General features: G+C 35.7%; 1 protein-coding gene across 3 annotated transcripts in view; it reads right to left on the reverse strand.

The window, feature by feature from the left end:
* The window catches only part of PCDH9 (protocadherin 9), a 919,950-nt gene extending 896,122 nt beyond the window's left edge, over window positions 1-23,828 (reverse strand). For all 3 annotated transcript variants that reach the window (XM_077767849.1, XM_077767850.1, XM_077767848.1), the window contains exon 1: window positions 20,793-23,828. In XM_077767849.1, coding sequence (XP_077623975.1) covers window positions 20,793-23,828 — 3,036 coding nt within the window. The remainder of the gene's footprint in view (window positions 1-20,792) is intronic.
* Between the last annotated feature and the right edge of the window lie 231 nt (window positions 23,829-24,059).

A 24,059-nucleotide genomic window follows, 5' to 3' on the forward strand; every position in this document is an offset into this window, starting at 1 on the left:
AAATAAAATTGGTTGTAATTAAAAGGACAAATCATACAATACATACAATATTAGGCCTCTTTGTTGAATCAATTCTTGATACTTGTGAAAAATTATTTATTTGATGAGCAAAAACACACCAGCTTAAGTTACATAGCCACTTTCCACTTCTATTTTTATTCATTTTCTTGAAATTGTGAATGTGCAAAGGCTAGGAATTGGTGTCCATGTGCCTTTTTTACTACATCCCTGCAGAAAAACCACTATAGAACTTATACTCCACTACTATAATGGTGTCCAGTTCCATTAATCCTCTCATGTCCTTCCTCAACTTCCAAGAATTGATGTATATTAATACATAATTGTGGAGGCAGAAAACAAAGTACACGCTAGAGAGCCTCTGCTCTCCTCAAGGCAGAAATTTCCAATAGTAAGACTATTACACTTGGCTCCTGTTATGTCCATTTGGATGGAGCTTCCCTATCACGATCATAACCAATAGACATAATGTCACTACAAATTATCACCAACACTCAGAATGTCAATGCAAAATTAATTTAGTTTCTCACAAGGCCTTGTCTGTTTAGTTTCTAAATAGAGGAGAACTCCAGCCATATTTTAAGTCTTCTAGAAAGCTAAAGCAACACAATGTGTTAATCATGTCTGCACGCCAAGATTATAGTTTCCGAACCCCAACTTGGGACCTTGTCATAAGACCATAACCTATCGTGAAACCAAAATAATTTGGCAGTCTTCTACCTAAACCTGATAAATAGAAGTACCAAAAGTGTTTGCTTTTATGTTGGGTCTCACTGAACATGAGTCACATCAAAAAACTGTAATTTAAAAAAAAATTACTTCTCTAAAAATGACTCTTTAAACAGATATACAAAAATCATTCCTCACATCCCTACAGCAAACTGATTTCTATCCTTACAGGTTATTGAGTTCAAAGTAAACTTGCCTGTATGTCTTTGAGTTCACAGCTGAGAAGGATTTTTTCCTGATATCTCACCTTAATAATTTAAACTAAAGAAATCTTGCCACTCTAGTTCACTGACAAAGTAACAGGTAAACTTGTGTTTCTTACATCAATGGTTGATGTAAAAGTATGTCCTTACCAACTTCTTGTTGTCTAATTAGCAACACAAAATGTTTGGTCAACATGTTCGAGTCTGCTCTTTAATTAGAATAATTGAAAATTCTCTGCCAATTAAAGCTTATTAGTACAGGTCATCAAGAAAAAGCTGCTGCCCCCAAATCTCACTAAGCTTCAAATAATAACTGAGGCCACACAATCATAATGCAAGCGATGGAAGTTTCAAAACTACAGGTTTTTAGAAGGATAAGTCAATCTGCTTGTCTCATATCAAGAAACTTTCTCAAAGAGCCAATTTTTTTATTCTTTGGGAATGTGACAGAATTTATGTTCTAAATAAAAATAGCATTTGTGAAAGTTATTCAATGACCCACATGCACTAGACACAATGGACAGAAAGGTTAGCATGTTGTTCCAAGGATCAATTTCCTTTGCCAAATGGAATAAGGGAAGCTGTGTATGCCTAACACATGGCTATTTCATTTTCACCTTCAAATGTACCTCAAAACTGCAACTTCCTCACTTAGAAGTTTTATCATAACGCATCCTTTATAAGAATCAATGATAAAGACATTTTATTTGACACTCGAGCTGAAATCATTCCCCTCAGTTCTCAGACTTCAGAAGGATTTGAAAAGTCCAATATGTGGTTGACAAGTGTTTGCCACCTATTGTTAGACTTTTAAGCAATGAGGTATTGAGCCAGGAATGAAATACGGTATATTTATCAAACTGTATAAAACTAATAGATAATTTTGGGGATTGTGGGTGATAAAACTGAAAAACCTAACTAAGAAAATGTCTGAAATTTAATAAACAGTAACTTATATGCATGCTTCTAAGTAGACATGAGGATGTGTTCTCTCAGTGCATTAGAAATAGGTTGGGAGAAGGCCTGTGCTGATGTTAGTTGACAACTTTGTGCAGAGATCGATGGTGGTTGGTACTTCTGACCCCAGAAACAGGGGCTGGAATTTTTTAAAAAACTTTAAGTCAGAAAGCATCGTTCTAGTCTAGGAGAGAAGAAAGGCCTTTTTGTTATCATTATGGTTTGACCTCCCCCTCTTCTCCATGCCTCCTTATCAGATATGAGTAGTTTAAAAAAAGGATAATCGAAAAACTCCTGTTCTATTTTGAGCTCAGCAGAGTGTTTTAAATTCATTGCTAAAATCCACTGTTTGTGAAAAGCATTCAGAATCCTACTGCCAAAGAGATACAAATGCTCTTCCTTCTCTTCCTACCTAGTGTCTGTGACGGTTCACGGCAACCTGGAAAGAGGCACACGAGCCCAGGGACAGTTCTATCACTGGGCCACGTGCTCAGCGGCAAAATGCGGACGTGAAAGGAATTAAAAACAAAACACTGGAGACTTTACCCTCTTTGCCTTTACACAAAGAATTTATTTTTGGCACAAATGACTCTTGGTGATGCACCACAATTTCATCTTTTTAACTTAAAGTTCAGTCGGGAGGCAGTATTGCCTAGCAACTACGAGCAAAGCCTCTGGTCCAACACCGGGAGGGTTCAAGTCCTGGACTACTCTTCACTTATGAGAACTGTGACCTTAAGCAAATCATTTAACTTCGTCTCAGCTATAAAAGAGATATTAATAATAGTACCTGACTCACAAGGTCACTGTTCCTATTTAAGGAGTTAATACATGTAAAGTGTTGAGAAGAATGCCAGGCACACAGTGAACTCTCGAGTAAATGTTGGCTATTATCATTATCTGGTGGTGGAAATCTAGTTTCAAAGCACAGTAAACTCCATTTTAGAAACAAAGGGATAATGGTGCCACAGTGAATATTGTGATCTTCTCTTTCAGAGCCCAAAATATCCCCCATTTCTCCTGTGAAACTGTTTGCTATTTAGTTGAAATTACTATGGTTTATTTTGGCCAGTTACTTTTATCTATGCTTAAAGCATGTTTACATTTTTTAGTAATAAAGCAATGACTAATCATGTTAAAGCACTCAGTAATTAGCTTCAACCTCAATAACATACTGTTAGGATTAATGAGCTTATTCTTCTTAACGTTAGCTTTTCCTCCGTACAGGTTACTCCAGCTCTATTATGGTTATCTCATGTTGCTTTTGTCCAAATTCCTAATGAATTTCTTTTCCAGGCAAAACATTGGAGGGCACAGTCTATACAAATTCATTAATACACAAGCATTCAATTCCAGATCAGATGCCAGCACATCATTCTCTTTGTACTTTTAGAATAGAGGACTGATCTGATTAATCATATAGCTGCGATTCACTGTATTGTCCACACAATGGTTCCCACTGACAATGCTCCCTAAACTCACAGCATTTTAAGACTTGGCCCATCCAGCTTCTCACCTTGCCAGTGACTGTTTACGTCTCATTCCATCAATTACTGCTCAGAATAGCTAAGACGCCCCTTAGGCAAAAATCACAGGGTGCTCATTTGACATTAATTTATGCGGTTTTTTGTTTTGTTTTATATTATTTTCAGATTCTTTATAATTTGCTGCTGCCTGCATTAGTAACATTAAATAGTTTGGGGATTTTAAATAACTTCCAAATGACCTTATATCCATGGAAGAAACATTTTTAAATATTAGGTCCATATAGACATATGCTTAAGAAAGATATCTCTCTTGCTACACTTTCAAGATGTGAACAGTGGGATAAGGTTGCTTAATATAACAAACAATAAAGATGTCTTGTGGCCAATATGTGGCATTTCTAGAACTGTACTTTCCCCCATCTTTGTCAACTCCTAAAGCCACCCACCTACGGTATAAAGTAGTTGGGGTGTTTTTTTTGTTTTTGTTTTTGCTTTTGTTTTGGTACTACCTCCAGCAAAACCCTGACAGAATTGCTCTTTCCTAAAGTTTTCATAAGATGACAGGGCACAGTGCAGTAAGTCATGATAAATGCAAGCAAATGGTTCAGAAATCACTGAGGTAGTACATATAAAAATAAGCATTCCTGGGCTACTGTCCAGGTTTCAGAACCATCCTGAAATGTCCTGTTTCTGCAGTGCTCTGGAGAGAGTGTGGTAGGCTGCTCTGTTGTGGCAAAACATAGTTCCAATTTCTGTACCTGTAAGCAAATAGTACTTGCTGTTTGACTTTCAGGCAGCATATTTGAGGGCTATTTCAGCTAATTTGCAATTCTGTCCTTTTAATCCCAAACTTGATTTTCCTTCCAGCAATAGATTGACAGTTCTGATTATTTACGTTATTTCTTCAATTTAACTCTATTTTGTTTTGAATGAACAGGCTGCCAATAAAATCAACAAACGTTAGCTTTAATTAGCTTTTCTAAGACATATCCTGAAACACCATCAATCCAAATGACCCGTTTGACTTTTCAAAAATTATATTTACCTATTACCCCAAAACTAAGTGTCTCCAATATTCACAAAAGTAAAATTACTAAATTCATCTTCATGCTTTACTACAGAAAAAAAAATCAGAAATAATATTTCTGATAAAAATAGGGTAGCTACATATTATTGTAAGTGATTACTTTTCTAATCAAACTATAAACACCAATAATCTGCTTGAGATTTTAGAGTTCTTCTGTTTTGTGATCTTTTTATTTAGGAGGAAAAAGTTAATTTTCTAGTTCAGAAGGGAAAAATTAATCAGGCAGAGACAAAGAAGATAAAGGCAATGCTCTGTTATCAACACTAAGGCAAGAGAGTGACAAGAGAGATCATACAAACAATGGGGATGTTGCAAATTGTTCATTGTCAGGAGAGATTGAACCACGGAGTTTATTTCGTAATTGTTTTTCAGGAGTCAATGTCAACACTGATTTGCACTGTTTGAACATATATCAAATGATAAAAAGAAACAGGCCAGACAAATGTTGGGTACTATGAGGAAATCTGCCAAAGAGGATGCCTAAGTATTAATTAAGAGCATAATTCAATTTTTAATAAAAGTGAAAAAAAATGGCTGAATCCAATGATCTAATTTTCAGATGAGAAAATCTAATTCTCAAGATAGTAAGTGAATCTTCAGCAAAGTGTAAGTGGTTCTGGATAAATAGGATTGTTGCTAAAAATTAGAAAGTAACAAATACCAAAGTTTTGAAAATTGGAAAATCTATTTATTTTCATAACCTTTACTGGTTCATTTTCTTTGGTAAAGCAATGCATAGTCACTTCCAAAAATCATAATAAGAAATTAAAACTCTGTAAAAACACCAAGTTAACAATCACTGTCCTGATGAGATTGACACATTTCTAACTGTGTGTGGAAACTGGTTACTGCCAACAGAGTAACACTCATGTGATTTCCACACCAACTTTTATTTAAATGTATCTATTATACTAAGCTTAATCTATCCTGTTTCTTGATTCAATATTAGCTTACCTAACCATTTTTTCACACTGAAAATGGATTCCATCAGTTATATGGTGGGTCATGGCAATACATTTATGATTTCCCCCAAAATTGTTTATATTTTAATCAATATGTTTAAGTGCCATTACACATCTTATTCCCAAGGTGTATCATATTTTACCAGGTTTCAATTCTGTAGCTCATTTACATTATCATAATTACTTAGAGATAGTTGCCTAACTATCCACAGAACAGTTGGAAAGATCTTTTTGGAGTTAGGCACCAGCTTGATGGTTATCACTAAAGCCTAACTGCAATTAAAATAGTACATTTTCTGGCAGTAAAAATTTATCTTAAAAATTGTCTGCACAAAAAAGTGAAGGTGAGGCAATAAATGCATTATTTTTCAAAAAAAACCTCCAAAATTCTACTTAAATGCTATGTTAAAATTTCAAAATGACCTGCCTATATAAACATCATCCATATGTAAATTAGTGTTTGAGAAATGATTACAGTTAAAAATAACATAGTCTGTCTTGTCTGAAATGTAAAGCTCAATTATGACATTTTCTTCTGTGATTAAAGGAAACCAAATTTTTAGGATATGAATGTTTCTCAAGTTAAGGAAAAATATATATAGGGGCACCTGGGTGGCTCAGTCTGTTGAGCGTCGGACTTTGGCTCAGGTCATGGTCTCACCGTTCAGGGGTTCAAGCCCCACGTCAGGCTCTGTGCTGACAGTGTGGAGCCTGGGGCCTGCTTCAGGTTCTGTGTCTCCCCCTCTCTCTGCTCCTCCCCTGCTTACACTCTGTAGCTCTCTCAAAAATAAACATTAATTAAAAAGAGAAAGAAAAACTAAATATATAATAAAGTTCTATTTTTTTTCCATTTTATTGCATCAATTCCTTGAAAAATTGTGATAAATATTCGTAAGAAAATGGACTCGCCCAAATCATAACCATCTGGAGGTAAAGCCCAATTAAACCAAACATTTATTCTGGTCAGAGTTTAACGTCTATGTTTCATTTAAGCTTATGTCTTTTTCAAAGGGTGAAGGTTGAAACACTGCTTTGCAGAATATCATGATTCAAAACACTCTTTTCTAAATGGATCCCTGTGTAAGTGGAACTCCATTTGTAGAGAACATTGTCTTCTTCAACTAAGGTTATTACTCAACATTATCAATGTGTGTCATGGTTTTAAAATGATTTTTACTATGGCAAATATGCTAATCTCAGTTACAAAATTGAAGTTTTCTTGCAACTATATTTTATTAACACTTTGCCTGTGGAAGAAGTGTGATTTTAAGGATGAAAAAGTGTATTTCCCTCTAAATTAACCAAAGGATAAATTTAAATGTGGCATTCTTATAATTGAAGTAATAGATCTTAGAATTTTATTACCCTACTGAAAGATCAAGTCTCCAGCACTAGTTGAAATAAAAAGACTTTAAAAAATATATTTCAGGGAAATGATGACATCAATTTAAAACAGAATTCATATTTTAAATAAGGAAATTCCAAGAAAAAAAGTGTTGTGTTTAAAGCCCACTGGAATCTTTTAAGGCAAATAAAATGTCTTATTTTCTTACAACTTCCCACTGTCTAACACTGTTTCAGGATCACTGCAGTTACACAATAGAGGTCTGTTGAATAACAGAATTAACAAAAAAAAAGATTAAATTTTTATATACATCAGTAGATCATACTACACAGGTCTTTGGCAAGAAAAATCATAGTTATACTCTTAAAAAGGAATATATATTTAAAACTATAGAATATAATTCTGGAATACATTTTAGTATCCATTAAGGAACATATAACATGGTTTAATAGTCTAGTCATAAGGCTGGATAGTGTCTAGTTGTCAGGTTTATACCTAATTAGGGGTTCAACAGGCAGAAAAAGTCCTTCACATTAGGTGAAAAAAAATCAAGTGGACCCTGTACCCTGTTCACATAAAGAGAGATGTGAGAATTGCAGTACAAGAAACAATAATTTTCTTCATAGGTGTTTGGTCATTTTCTGAACTGAAATTTACATATACTTCCTGAGGTGTACAATCACCTCTCTATTCTAAGAGTTAATAGAGGTTTTATCATGGAGATGGACAACATAAAATGGTGGCCATCTTAACTTACATTTTATATATATTTATACACACACACACACACACACACACACACACACACATGCTTGATGCCATGAGAAAACAAAATATTTTTTTAAAAAACAATGGATCTAGATTTTTGAAACCTGATTCTTGCCATTTAAAATGTATTTAACACCTTCATTTTGCCTGATTATCTCCATGTTTGCCCTTATGGTGACATTAAGTAAAATTTATTGAACATTTACTAATGCCATGCTATAAGCCTTACAACTCCATGAAGTCTAATACTCAAGGTAATATCCATAGTATATCCTTGCTCTGCTCATGATCCCATTGCTGTAAGATATGACATCATAGTATAAAACAAGCAGTAATCTAAAGGAAATCACACCAATGTGTCATGTTTTGTCTGTTTGATTCCATTTTTCCGAGCACAAGGAATAAGTTTTCATATTGTTCTTGTTCTAACATCCTTTTTTCTTACTTAGCTACTGTCTATATATAAAATTAGAACTAAACAAAAAGGCCAGTACAAAAACAATTTTATCACACTGAGAATGTAGAAAAGGTCAGTAAGAAGTTAAAAATTTAATTTCTACAATCCAAGTTCACTAAAAATTGGCTATATCTACTTATTCAATTGATCAAGTTAACTGAATTAGTAACAAATCCCACTACATTCTGCTCCAAATCCAAATCAATAACTTTGTCTTGATGACTTCAGCTAATATCCCATAAGGCAATGATTTTGACCTCCAGTATATTAAGAAAAGCTATATTTTCAGATATTATCTTATTGTGTTATATTTATACTTGTTGGGTCTCATTTATGTTATTATGTCACTCATATACTCAAATATTATAAACTTGCATATTCAACATTAAAAACTCACTTATAAGTGAATATATGTTATTTTAAAATAAGAAAGAAAAAAACTTTTGGTTATTATGCTTCTTGCTTACATTTGGTGAATCCCAGAAATATGATCCATTTACTCCAAGGCATTTTAACTAGTTTGATTACACCATGGATGTCACTACTTCAACGGAGATGCTTTCTAGTCTATGGAATAATTGGAATCAAAACCCAGCAGGTTTCAAATGGCTCCAGCTGTGTTAAGTACTGACTGTGAAACAGATTCACTCTCTTATATGTTGTTTTGTAATAGGAGTGATGTATAAGGTGAAAATCCCCAGATGGGTGGAGTTCCTAGGGGTAATCAACAGGGGAGTAAATTAATAACAAATGCTAAAAGCAGAATAATTTTAAATACAACATGTGAATGAAAATGGTGAAATCCTCAAAATGAAAGATAAAGCAATTATTTAACGTGGCACAATAGAGACTAAGTTCAAAAGAAAACATAAGATCCTGTCTGCACAATTCAGACATTATTACAAGATCAACTTTTCAGAAATCCTAAATAAAAAAAAAAATGAAACAAAAAGCGTATTAACAGTTGACTTGCTTATTAAAAAGACATAAAACTTAGATTCCAAAAAACTACCAAGAACAGAACTAAGAAGACATGCATTAAGTATAATCAACACCTCTGTCAATGGCAAACTGGTATCCTGAAGACAGAAAAGAGAAAAGCAGGTAGGGTTTGTTTCTCGGGATTTTTTTGTTTTTTTTGTTTGTTTGTTTTTCTTTTTTTGACGACTTGCCTGCCATGGAACAGACATTGACGGGGGTCCATGGCCCCATTCACTTAATCTCATGATAACCTTATGGATTAGGCATGATTACACTCTACAGACAAGGGAAGATAGTAATGGTACATTTAAATGATTTGCCTAATGTCACAGCTTTTAAGTAGCAGTTCATAGAGTCATTTTTCCTACTCCAAATATCAAATTACTTCTTGGGTCTTGGATTTTTTTCTTCTAGAAAAAGAATTATATAGGCCAAATAGTCTCAAAGGCCCATTTGAGTCTTGAGAAACTATCCTAGGAGTTCTTTTAGACACCAAATTTATCTTTCCAAAATTAATATAGTAGCTAGACACTGCTCTAGTCACTATTCAATTATTATTTTGCTTCTTTTTATAGAATTCTTACGTGATTCTAGGGTGATGTCTGGATGACTCAAAAGCCTATTAAGGGAACTTTCATGTGACAACTTTTTTTTTCCCTTTAAAACACCTGTCCCTATCAAGTAGATAACAAAGTAAATCTATTGATCATTATGTTTAGAGGTAACGACTCAATAACCTAAGTATTCAAAGGTTTAAGTGCAAATTTTTGATAAGGAGGCAAAGGAATCTGACCTCATTTATTTAGTTTAAACTTTTTTTTCCCATTATACCTCAATTTAAAAAAAAGATGTTATGATGGCAAACATAGTGGTGTGGAGGAAATGAGGGAGAAAACGGAAACCTGAGATATCTGATTATGTGACAGAAGAGTATTTATGTCAGCAGCTTTCTAATTTTCTGCTCTCTCTGACCTACGTGCTGAAATCATTGAGTCAAGACACTGATAAATGATATAAAGGTATTAATTATACTTCACTGTTAAAAAAAATCAAAAATGATAAAATGCAGAATCTAGAAGGCCTATATACTTCCTCATCTATAGGACTGGGTTAAGTTAGACCTCCAGAAATCTGAATAGGGGGTGTCAGAGAGATCATAATTTCTTAGATTAGACAGCATAAGGACTCCTCCACCACAAAATATTCTTCAAACTAATTAGAGCTTTTGTCATCAGGCCACAGAGGTTACAAAGGAAAATATTGAGAGCAGCTGAAACCAAACATTCACTTTCCATATGTACTTTATTCCTTTGCCCTCTGTCACAGCAGCAATGGATACAGACATGTCATATGCTTACCACATTTTAGTGCAATCTAGAGTTGGTTTACTGGGAGGTAACTTGTAAAGAACAATTTTGGGTACATTGAGTTGCCTTGTAATATATTTGTTTGTTTTTTAAATATATAAATGAGTTACAATCCTTTCCAATGAAACTATGTCCCTAATAGGGGCTCCTGGGTGGCTCAGTCGGTTAAGCATCTGATTTCGGCTCAGCTCATGATCTCATAGTTCATGGGTTCGAGCACCACATCGGGCTCTGTGCTGACAGCTAGCTCAGAGCCTGGAGACTGTCTTCAGATTCCGTGACTCTCTCTCTCTCTTACCTTCCCCTGCTCATGCTGTCTCTCTCTCTCTCAAAAATAAATTTAAAAAAATTTTTTTAAATAAAAAGAAAATATGTCCCTAGTGAAGAAAATGTTTCAAACTTATATATAGCCTAAAAATAGTATTTTACAAGTAAAAGTAGGCCACACATAAGGAAGAAATACCAGTGTAAAGACAGCTAGCTCAGAGCCTGGAGCCTGTCTTCGGATTCTGTGACTCCCTATCTCTCTGAACCTCCTCTGCTCAGAGCTGTCTCTATCTCTCTCTCTCTCTCTCAAAAATAAATTTTAAAAAGCATTAAAAAAATAAATAAAAAGAATATATGTCCCTAATGAAGAAAAGGTTTCAAACTTATATATAGCCTAAAAATAGTCTTTTACAAGTAAAAGTAGGCCACACAGAAGGAAGAAATACCAGTGTAAAGATAGGGTTCTGGATTGGAAATACAAGCCATTGGCTTTAGCCATGTTACCTGGGCGAAAAAAAAAGATCCACATATTCTGAATCTCAGTTTCTACATAAATTGAGTAAGAATGGGATGTCTTCTTTATATGATAATAGGGATGAAATCAGCAGAACTGTTATACATACATGAAGTATGATTCCATTATCAGCTCATCTCTTAGGTTAAGTCAACATTTACTGAATGCCTACTAAGTTCATCTTATGTATTGTAGATTTGATCTTGGAAACACAAAGGTAATAAAGATTCAGTCTCTTACATTAAGGAACTTTCTTATACTTTTCTTAATTATTAACTTTTAAATTATGATAGAACAGTATTTGATTTAACTGAATTACCACTTGAGACTGAAGGACCATGAGGAATCAGGGCCGTGTTTTGAACAATCCTGAATGTACGCCTGGGGTTGGTACTGCGTTGGCTAGAGAGGATGCACAGCCTTGCCAATAACAGATGGTCCTACAGGAATAGTTTAAACCCTGAGGAGTGTTGCTTCCAGTACCATCCAGAAGTCAATAACCTTAGCTAAAGCAGAATTTAATTGTCTAAAACAGAGACTTTAGGTGTCAAAATGATTTTGCTTAATTATTACCATGTTTAAAAATCAATCAATGAATTCAACATATTTTGCCATCACTGCTTGGCAGAAGATTTTGCTGTCAAGACCAAGAATGAGCTCATGTCAAACTAAAATATCCTAACGACTGTCTGTTTTTACTACAACTTAATGTAATTTTGATACTCATTTCAATTCTGCAGCAAAAAGAATTTATTTTTATAAATTTTTGACATCTCTTTTACGTTGAAAATCTGAAGATCAAGAATGGCAACATTAACAACATTAACCCATACAGTTAAATTTAACATTATATCTTCACCTTGAAAACGGTAACAGTAAGAAAAACTCAATTTTAAAAATTGCAGAGGAAGAAATATAGAGATTTTCTATTTTTAGGAAGAAAGGGCACATTGTGGGTGTTTTGATACTTTATACTTTCTTGAGCTATATATATATATATACATATATATACACATATACACATATATATATTAAAATCTATCAAGAACCTTCTCTGTGTTATTTTAAAATCTATCAAGAAATTTAAGAAAGCAGACATATATTAAATAACATAAATGAATATAATCCACCTAGTGAATGATAAGAAATGGAGGAAAGAAAAGTCGCCAGTGCAGGTGTGTTCACAGCTGACAAAGGTAAGGCTATTGTGATTCTAGGCTTCCAATGTGAAAATTGGTTCAATGACATGAATATATGACACAGGAGGGCATCAACTCACAACTCAGAACTCACTCCATTTTGTCTCCATTTGTCACTTGCACCTTCTACAAAAAGTTTCCTGCAGAACCCTGTGTAGCTGTGTATTTGAAAGTCCTCAGCGTGCAGCTGCTATCACACAGAGGCACAGATTGGATGTCTCCTCCGCATCCAAAAAAGCACTGGTATTTTTTTTCCCAAAGAAAAGATCTACTATGGAACTACTGTCAGCAGAAGACATTTTCTTCCTATAAAAGATAGGGTTTCATTTTATATATCCTTCTGTGTCTCCATTCTTCTCCATATTGAGGTTTGTTTAATGAGGAAAAAAAAAAACCTCATTCACTGAATTGCGGTTGCTATTGTCTTGCACAAAAATGGTTTTGTTTTAAAAATCAATCAACTATGAGGATTCTCAGCAAGTCCACTGTACCTACTGTGGATTGCACGTAGATTATATCCTCTTTCAAGTAGGCAAAAATATAGGATTTGTAAAATCATTTAAAAATATGCATGGCTCTTTCCACTGATTTATATCTAACAGGGCCAAAGACGTAAAGTATTAAAGAACTGCGAGGCATTTTACTGAACACTGTCATGAAGGTAAATATATTGAAATACACGTATGTCTGGAATGTGATGCTGTGCTACAAACATGCACTATTTACAAATGGAGCAAAGATGAATTCTAAAACTACAGCTTGAGAAATGATTCAATATCAATTCCTATGAGGATCAAAGCACTCATTTTAGTAGCCAGCCCTCTTCATTATGGCAATGCTATGGTTTTATGGATACCTAGAGTTTTCATCTGATTTACTTTTGGAGGAGAGTTGACACACACAATTGAGAGTGTCTTCTCAGGAAGAGGTGAAAGCCAGATCACGGGCATCGGAGGTACCAAAGGTGAATGTGAGCAGGCCTGCACTGTCCACTTTGAATAACTAGATTCATCAAAAAACAAATCTGACTATTCTAAGGCGTGTGTTTGAGATTTTTATTCTTTCAGATGCATCCAGTGTTTCTGCTTTTGGAAAAAATAGGCAAGACTAATTCTCTAGGCTATAAATCACTCTAATGTGGAGGGAAATGTGTTAGCTAGTTGTATTACAAAGTCTTTACTTCATATTTAATAGGCACCTGCAATACCAGCATTATACAAAGCTCTCTACTTTGCAAATCTTTAAAACCCCACTTAATTTTCAGCACTGATTTCCTGCAATCTAAGAGCTTATGAAGGGTTCACTGTGTTCATACAGATCTATGCAAAATGTGCCAGAACTTCCCTGTCTGTGATGGCATTCATTTGGAGGTGAATCCCAAATTTCTATCACTGGCATGCTTATTTCCGACCAAAATAAATATTCTTAGAATGAAAGCTGAAGATTAGGAGGACAAAAAGGAGGCAAAGTAACTAGCACTGGGAGAGATATATGCAAATATCAGCTCAATGACAATTCTTCATAGCATTTACAATTGAAGCTTAAAGACCCAAATACTCTGCAATCCATTAGTTTCTCAATACCCTGGAAGGGATTAGAGTATTTCTTAATCAACTGCTAACAGACTGAAAAAGGCCAGAGACTGGATATTAACAAAGCAGTGTAATACTGAAATGCAGAGATGGCCAGATAGAAAAACAAACTGTGGAAGAATGTTAAAATATATTCTACAAACATGGTAAAATCAACCAAATTTCCACCTCCTTGCAGCCCATGTAATTAAAAATCTATATAAATGAATGAGTACTGAGGCTGGAATAGAATCCTTTTAAGAAAAGATAAGTTAATTTCACTTGTTCTCTTAAGGAACTCCAGAATAAGGAGTGTAACACAACTAGAAAGAACTAATCAAATATGTCCTCAAATTGTGCTTATATCTTCACCGCCCCCACCTGTATAGGTGGTGTCAAGTCCATGATTTTAAATGTGATATGTGCTGATGGAGCTGTAATCGATCGGACTGTTGAAATCGGAAGAAATATTTAAATAACTTAAGTAATGGGAAGTATGGAAAAACCTGTCCCTAATGAATGATGTCAAGTTCTGAATGCCTTAAAATCATATTATGGCTCAGAAACTTCTACTAATCCTAGTGCGATTCTTATCCATAGGATACAAACTGTCTAGAGGACAGAATGTGAGTGAGAGATTAAACATGGGTTGTTTTCCCAGTTTATTCCTGCCATCACTCTTTCCCATTAAGGAAGTGTAGTTGTTTCACTTACTTACAAATCTCCATTTTAAGGAATCCTGGCTTAAGGAAAAAAGAATATAAATCAAAACCAAAATGTCAATCATAATAATATGTCTTTCTTGTTCTATGTTTCTGATGACTGACAGCCCAATAGGTTTGTATCAAACAAAGGTAAAAAGCATGTGTTCCTTTCCAAATGAAATGTTTGACAGATTTAACAGCTATCTGAAATAACTGATGAAATCCTAAACAGCAGAGTCTATCTCCTTATGTACATGAGAGATCTTATTTCTACATTTGGATTTCTTTCTGTGATCTGATGCAGATTGGGGAGGGGTGGGGGAGAGGTTCCTAACTAATACAAAGAATGTACCACATTAGCATTATTAGTTATTGAACTTCTATGCCTCCAGATACTGAAAACTTTAGAGCAAGTGTCCTGCTGCCTTGCATTCCCAAATTCTCATTCATATTTGATCTGTGACTAGAGTCATATTTTTTAAAAGACTAATTTTAGGGCCCTGGTATGTAAAATGCTGGAAAATATATTAAACATAAAATCAGCTGTCAAGAAAGCCAAAATTTAAAAACCTGTGTTAAATAATTCTTAGTTTCCAACTACACTGAGTGTATAAGGTATTAACTAATTTGTTAGTATTAGCAAGAGACTAGTTTGAATAAAGGGTCTCCTTCAAGAAAACACCACATTAAATTCAGAGAATGCTTACTACAGGGATTTTAAGTGAAAGTGGTAAACAATTCACCAAACTCAATTTTGGTTTTGTCTGTAATAATATGCAAGCTAAGGGTTCAACTCTGACAAAGTCAAACTGAAAAAGTGCTAAAAAAAAAAAAAAAAAAAAAAAANATAAACAGTCTGGTACCACTAGACCACCATGGCCACTGTGGATGTTAGTTAGCATCTGGACTATTTCTGCATTCCCACCCACACACCCCCTCAAAAAAATTAGAAATCAAAAAAATCTGACCAACAAAATAAAATTGTGGAAACAGAGCTACTGAGAAAATAATTTACAGGTCTCACTTTCACACATCAGTACTATCATAGAAAATAATGTGATACGAAAAATAATTCATTAAAGAACCATTTCTAATATTTTGGGTATAGTTTATACCCATCTCACATGTCAGTCAATGTGAAAAATGCAAGTTCAAGATTCAAACTAATTGACAATTGGTTATCAGAAAATGTGATTTTAGATTTGGGTTTTTCATTAAATTTAAACTCTATGTTAATATTTCACATATATTTAATGTGTGTTATTATGAAAAGATGCATTATAGCTTGAAATAATTAGAAAATGATGCATATACCATAAGAATATCACATATTACCATTTACAATACTTGCAAGGTAATTTTAATGATGTTAAAGCCTCTTCTGTGACACCGTAAGGATGACTCATTTGAAACTAAGGGAATGTCAGTTTAGAGTGTTTCTATATATAGAAATAATTGCAAAATTTAGGAGATAGTTTTTTAACTACTGAAATGGTTTTCTTTATGTTAACTTGTATTCAGTAATCAGAAGACACATCTATGCTTAATACACTGGCAACTTTTATTTTTACTCTCCTCAAGGTTATTAGCAACGAATACTAAAATGTACCTTGAATTTTATAGCTTAGCTGTATCAAGTTGAAAAAAAATCGAGTATTTGTCTCACAAATCTAACAGGAGAGGCAGCCAGTTTGTATAGATGGCCCATCCTCACTTCAAATTCCTAACTCAGTCCAAGGGGCCTGAGTTTCCTTTAACTCACAACTGACTTCATGAGCATGGGGCACCTAGCCAACGGGAAGGCGTAGAAATAAAAAATCACAACTGATAACATTTTAAATATAACTTGCATTTGGGGAACAATTTTTCTCCACATGCCACCCATGTCCAACTGTCACAATATACTGCAAAATTTAGTAGTTTAGGGTATCTTCAGTTTTTTTTAGTAGCCTCATATTAGTTCAGATTTGCTCCCTTCACTTTCAATTGCATTTTCCCACTGTTCTGAATAGAAATTCTATATGATGGTCTTGCACATTTTACATGACATAGCGTTTTAGTGGTTGTAGTGGGATTACTCAAAAATGAAAAGTAATCGTAAATGTAGTATGGTATCTCTAAATGATTGGGAATAGAAGCAATTCCCTTTCTGCAGTAAAAGTACATGTATACACTTGAGTATAGCATGCATACACATTTTCAATGTTTCATTTCTTTGGTACAAACACAGATATATATAGATATATATCTATATAGATATATATATGTATGAGCAAATACTCTCAATTGTGAACAGTTGAAGTCAGGATATTTAAACTCTAAAAGAAGCATTTCATTTAGAAAATTAAACATGACTGTTTACCCAGAACCAAACTCTTAATGCAACTCTCACAGATTGTTATATTCCTGGAAGAAGTTGTCAAATGTAAATAGGTCACTTTTTAACGTTTTCATTTATACCCCCACAAAAAGCACACTGGGGCCGAGAAAATTAATTCCCCAAATGCTGTCAACCACGTTGGGAAATAGCAATAAACAGTTTACTGTAAAGCCCCTCCAGCTACAATAAAAAGGTTGTCAATAAGAGCTGAGTGAGATCTGGGTTGTGTATAAACAGATACTCTGTAAATGATAATCTGAAAGGGAAAGGACCTGTCATTGCTTATCCCAATATGCTGAGGCAGTGGGTCTCAAAGTATGGTCCCTGGACTAGCAACATCAACACCGCCTATGATCTTGTCAGCAATGACCCCAGTGGTATTGAATCAGAACCTCTGGGAATGGGGCCCGTGTTTTAAGAAAGCTTCCAGATCATTCTGAGATACCTTAAAATATGAGAACCTGATATCACATTCTAAAAATCATATCCACTAAGAATTTATCTTACTTTTAGAAAAATATACCAAAAAGCTTTATCACTTGAAGCCCTACTGGAATTGATTACCTTGTCATCCTCTTAAACCTGTTAACAGTGAACTCTGCTTATTTATGAATAAATATCAAGATATGCTCTTGCTTCTTTTTTTTTTTAAAAAAAAGGAAATTCCACCCAATCTGTGAATGATAAGAGCATTTTTGAAATTTATGCAAAATAATTTGTGGAAAATCCAGTGACAGATTTGTTATGTTTAAGGGAAATGAAAGCTCAGTGAAATCGAGTGGATGGGAAAAGTGGCTTCCAACATTCTTTGCAGGGTCACACAAGGCAAAACAGCAGGAGAATGAAAGACAAACTAAGAACCAATGCATTGTGAGCAAACCCATGGTGTAAGAGTCAGACATGATGTTTTCATTGTATAGACAATACAAATTAATGATATTCAAATCTGGTAGCCCTTTACTCAAGAATCTTGCATTTTGCTCACCCATCAACTAGCACCATTAAGTGAAAAAGGTATTCCCGTTCACAGCACTCCGTGACCACTTAACTAAAAATCTTTGCACATTATATGTTTATAAATTCATTTGAAAGCTTTTGTTGTAATAAACCCTACTTTTTTTCAAAATTGCATAGCTCCAGGAGCATATTTTGTATAAAAGCCACTAGTTGAAGTATAGAGCTAAAAAAAGAATTTTTATTTTAGCTTAACTAGAACATCTTCAGATAACAACTCACATAGTTCAGTTAAAAAAAAAAACAACTAAAAGGATAGTATATAATTTATGTTCTTCATTCATAGAAAATATGCCTCTTATGCTAAAATTGTACATATTGCTATCACCATCACTTCTCCTTACTTCCAATATTCCTTTCCCCCAACATTGCAATTTTTCTTTCTCGGCATGAAAACTTCTAAAAGATATAAGCAAAGCCATTTCAATAGCTCTTCAGCATAATAGTGAATTACAGCTATAGCTGAACATCCAAATGCCTCCAATGAGAATTGCACAGTAACTCATGGTCTCAAGGAATGTCTAAAATGCACTTTAGTTCCAGTTAGGGAATTAGTCAGCATCCTTTTTTAAGGATTACATCATACAAATATTCTTATGACTAAGCCTAAACAAAATATCTTTTACATAATTTGCTGAAATGCACTTAACATTTATGTCACTGTACTACATAGAGTTTCAAGTTTTGCGGAGAAGTCAGAAAAAGTGGGCCCGTGCGTCAATGCTAATCCACACCACATTTACATGAAAAGAAAGATGATGTCAGAAGAATATCAGAATGTTTCTTTGGAAAATGAATTTCAGATTTTGTATGAAAAGTTCATATCATGTTTGATTTTTTCAAGAGAGTACACAAATCATAAAATATCAGCATATTGTGAGTGACCTTCACATTAAAAGTAAATAAAAAGGCTGTTTTCTTCCTTTTCATTCATAGTACCTTCATATTTAAAATCCATTTAGTTTCAGAAATTACTTAACATGAGTAACTATCTTATTTACCAACTTTTATAAACCTTTACTAAACTCAGAAATTTTCTAACTTTTAAAACAACCTCTCTTAAAAAGTCGATGAAGTTCACATAAAAATAAGTCTTTCCAACTTCAACTCCTATCAGATAACTTCATATTCTCCTCTAGAATTTTGACACAGACTTATTTTAATTCCTTTCATTCTGTGCATTCAAGCTTTAAGTATATGTACTTTAAAAATGCTGTAGACATCTAATCTTTTACATTAAGAAGTAGAGATTTTTAACACAGACCTTACGCTTACTGTTCTGGGAGTATGTATGTGATTCAATGTCAAAATTATTTTTATAAATATCGTATTACCGCGAAACCTTAAAGTCACTCCAGAGCAATAAACACTAGATGGTAAGAGGAATTAGAGTTTCAATGAAACATTCTATCTCACCCCATGCCCCACATAAAAAAAGGAAAAACTCTCCAGTTTTCAAACACTGATCAACAATTGTCAATACTGTCCTGCAAATTTATTTTTGCTTTACTTGATTTTCTGAAATCTAGATGTTCCTTATTTTGAACAAATTCAGATGGGTCATCACCATAGGTGGACGCAGTACCAACAAGGGTAGAACTTGGATTAGGAAATCCTAGAAAGTTAGTGTGGTGAGAGCTAATCACAAAAGAGCAACCAAATGAATTTAAATGCTAGTTGCTCCAGAGCAACTATCATTAAATAAAAGGTATCTTTGGCTGTAGTACCAGCTTGATCCTTCCCTCCCCCCTTTCCTTGCTACTGCGGGATTGGCGCCTGGCCAGCACAAGCGACATGATACCCTAGTGCCATCTACAGGCTATTACTGACACTCAAATTTCATGGCAATAGACAAGCACCAGTGAAATAAATTAGACAGCGCTGCATTTAAATCTTTATTAACAAGGAATTATTAGACCTAAGAAAAACTAATTCTGGATTTGGTTGAAATATGAGTTTCTCAGCCTCTTAATCCCTCTTCATGTGGCATATTTCACAGTTTAAAATGAGTTATGACAGATCACTTATGCATTACTAAGATGGGAGAATATTTACAATGGATTCATTCTTTTCTGTATAAATTGGTTATATCAGGGAGAAAGCATTCCTTCTATTTTTTTTTCTTGAAAGAGTACTTTGGCCATTATGGACAATTTGCCAACCTTTCTACTCAATACCCAATGTACTATATTACAATGAAATCATCTGAAATCAAAGAGAAGGCTTCCTATATGGCTTCATTGCAATCTATCAACAATCATGTGCTTCACAGCGGATGTACACTTAATAAACTACTATCTTGTTTAGAGACTAAAAAAAAATTAACCCCTTTAGCAACCACAGCTCCAAAATAATTACGGTCACACCTTCAAACGTCATTTAAAACTTGGGATTTGAAGGTGACTTTTTAGATCAAAAGGTGACATGAAAATCTTGAAACAGTCAATTTGGAATCCCCAGGAGCAGAATTTGGCATTACAGGACAGGTTTTCTTCTTCAGCAAACATTATCTTGGGACATTTTGGAATTATTTCCTCTTTTCATCTTTTGCCATTTGAAGGAAACTGGGAAGTTAAATAATTCTCAGAACTCAGAAATTTCAAAGCTGTTCTAAAAATTCTTGACTGAGCCCCAGAGGAACAGAAAAGGGGTCAAGTTTTTTTTTTCCCTCTTTATAACTAAGCTAAAGTTAGACCAAAACAATAGACACACTGGCACGTTAATACTGGTTGACTGGGCACTTGTATGCAGTACTTATAGACCAGTAAAAGTGCTCGTTTACCTGTCTGGTGTGTAAGGGGCCCTTTGTCTTGAAGCCTCCTTGGGAACTGCACTCTGAGGCACTGAAGTGATCTGAACTAGTGGAAGAGCGTTTGGAAAGGGTGTCACAACCCCCGACAAAGGTGTTGTCCAAAGGGAGTTCCTGAATCACATGATGCTTTTTCACGGAAACTGGAGTGTCTGGTTTAAGATGAAAAGCGGGCTGTGGAGAAGCAGATTTGTAGTGCTTGGCCAGGTCAGGGCTGTTAGGCTTGAAGGTTGTTGGCGGGGCCGGGCCCCAGTCAAATCTTCCTATACTTTGCTCCTCCAGCTCAGCGGGCAGGCTTATTGTCCCATTGATAGGTTCGTGAACTGCATCGTCAGGTTTGGACTCTTCAATTGTAACAAAGTTCAAAAGAGAGCTCTTGGGAGACTTTCTTTTCTTCCTTTTCTTTTTCTTGCTTTGTTTGTTCTCCTGGTTTGGGGACATCCATTCAGCACCTTGCTTGCTCCTCTGAGCTGCTTTGAACCTGGATGCATGGCGGCAGCGCACCAGGACGGTGACGAAGATCACCACTATGACCACCATGGCACCTGCGACGATGGCGATCATGATGGTGAGATAGTCCTCGTTCTGATAGGGTTGGCTACTGTCCCCTATGTTCCTGTCCAATGGGGTCTCCATAGTCCTGCGAATCAAGTCATAGATATAGGAGGCATTCCCCGCAGTGTCATTAACATAAAGAAAAACAAGCACAAGTGTGTGCAAAGACTTAGGGTATCCCAGGTCACTTATATTGACCACCAAACGGTGCAAGCCCACATCAGTAGGTGCCGGTTTCTCTTCCAGAGTGATGTTACCTGTTACTGGATCGATCCGAAACAAGCCTTTGTTGTTCCCACTCACAATTGTATACTTAAGCTCGGCGTTCATCCCAGTGTCGATATCCACTGCAAAAACTTCTGCTACCACAGAGCCAGGAATGGCTGAGAGGGGCACCAACTTAAAAGAAGTATTGGAAGGTGGAGAAATGACAACTGGGCTATTGTCATTGACATCCATGACGTTGATAGTTACTTTTGCAGTGGAGGAACGGGGCGGCTGTCCTCCATCAGTGGCTTTGACGTCAAAAGTGTAGGAACTCTGCTGCTCTCTATCAAATGAGACATTTGACTTTATGACTCCAGAATAGGGATCCAACACAAAATTATCATTGTCATTTAGAATGGAGAGAGTCACAGCTTTATTCTCTCCAGCATCTGCATCTGTCACTGTGATTACCCCCACAGTACTATACTTTGGCAGATTCTCAGACACAAAAAATTGAAAATGATTATGAGTAAACTTGGGGCTATTGTCATTCTCATCCAGAACAGTAACTATCACGGCCGCTTGGCTTTGGAGGGGAGGGGTCCCATTGTCCCTGGCAGTTACTGTAAAAATGAACCGCTCCTGTTCTTCTCTGTCAAAGACTCTGGAGGCTGTCAAAACTCCCGTCTTTCGGTCCAAATCAAAGAAGGAGGCATTCGGTCCAAGCTGATAAACAATGTCCGCATTTTTCCCACTGTCTTCATCCGTGGCACTAATAGTTGTTAAGTATAGCCCACGTCGGTTGTTTTCAGAAACTGACAGCTCAATTACAGGCTGGTTGAAAATTGGTGGGTTGTCATTTTCGTCCTCAAGCTTAACCCTTACCAGGGCAGTCTGATTTAAACTGGGTTTCCCAGAATCAGAGGCAACAATTTTAAAGCTGAATTCTTTGGTGCCCTCATAGTCCAGCAAAGAGGAGGTCTCTAGCAAATACTGGTTGTCATATACTGCCTTCAAATGAAACGGGACCTCTCTTTCAATAAAACAGATCACTTTGCCATTCACATCCGTGTCCTTATCTGAAACTGTAATTAGGGCAATCTTTGTATTGACAGGATCTTTCTCAGATAAATACACGGTGCCATTGATGGGACTTATAATGTACCTGAGGTCTATGTTAGGAGGGTTATCATTTACATCAGTGACATTGATGGTAACCGTTGCTCGAGCAGGAGTGGAGCTGCCATCACTAGCCAGCACTGTCACTTTGTGAATGGCCGTCTCCTCTCGATCTAAGGACCTCTGAACTGTAATCAGCCCAGTAGTATTATTTAAAGCAAAGAGCCTTTTGGTTGCAGGGGCGACCTGGGCACCAAAAATGTACCGGATTTCAGCATTACTGCCTATATCTGCATCAGTGGCATGGAGCTGAATTACAGAGGTGCCCACAGGAGCATTCTCTGGAATATGCACCTCCACTTGACCCTCTTTAAACACTGGCCTGTTGTCATTTACATCACTTACTGTGACCTGCAGTATGGCCGTGCTGGATTTCTGTGGAGTGCCTCCATCCTCCACTTTGATTTTCATCACATAGGTATCTTTCTGTTCTCTGTCCAAGTTTTGCTGAACAATCAATTGCGGCCACTTCTCTCCCTCCGGAGTTTCCACGATATCCAGTCCAAAAACACTCTGCCCATTTAACAATTCATAATGCTGTACACCATTGAAGCCTGTGTCAGGATCTGTTGCTGATGGAATTGGAAAGCGGCTGTTGATCAAAGTGTTTTCTGGAATGGAAATATTGATGACAGGAGATGGAAACATGGGGGCATTATCATTGGTATCCTTGACAATTATTTTTATTTTGATCAGCCTGAAAAAATCATTGGGGAGGATCACTACCTCAAGTTCAAAGAAGCACTCATTCTCCTCAGCATAAGAGGCTCCAGCACAGAGTTTTTCTCTGTCTATTCTATTGGAGGTTGTGAAAATTTCCCCAGTGCTACTGGATACTTTCACCAAAGGGGCATCCCCAGCTTTAGAAACCAGTCTGTAGACAAGGCTGGCACTGGTCCCTGTGGCAGCATTGATGTGAGAAATGTTCAGATCCTTTGGTATGTTTCCTATGGGCACATTTTCAGGCAATTCCTCTCTAATAGTGTAAATAAGTTCTTGAGCTATTGCGGAATCCAGCCTTAAACAGGCAATCAGAGCAGCCAACAGGTAAAAATCCCTCAGGTCCATGATAATGTATTTATTTTCTTTTCCTGGATTTTAGGGTTTAAAGGTTTCCACTGAGGAATGATGCACAAATCGCAAGAGGAAGCGTGCATGGACTGGAGGATGCATTACATCTCATCGCTTATTTGGAGACAGCCACTGTCAACACAATCGTATAGACAATATTATTCTTCAGTAAACAAAAACACACAGTCATGAAATATCACAACACATTTTTCCACTGCACATTAGTAA

Source organism: Crocuta crocuta, unplaced genomic scaffold, assembly GCF_008692635.1.
Source record: "Crocuta crocuta isolate KB4526 unplaced genomic scaffold, BGI_CrCroc_1.0 scaffold115, whole genome shotgun sequence".
Classification (NCBI taxonomy): Eukaryota; Metazoa; Chordata; class Mammalia; order Carnivora; family Hyaenidae; genus Crocuta; species Crocuta crocuta.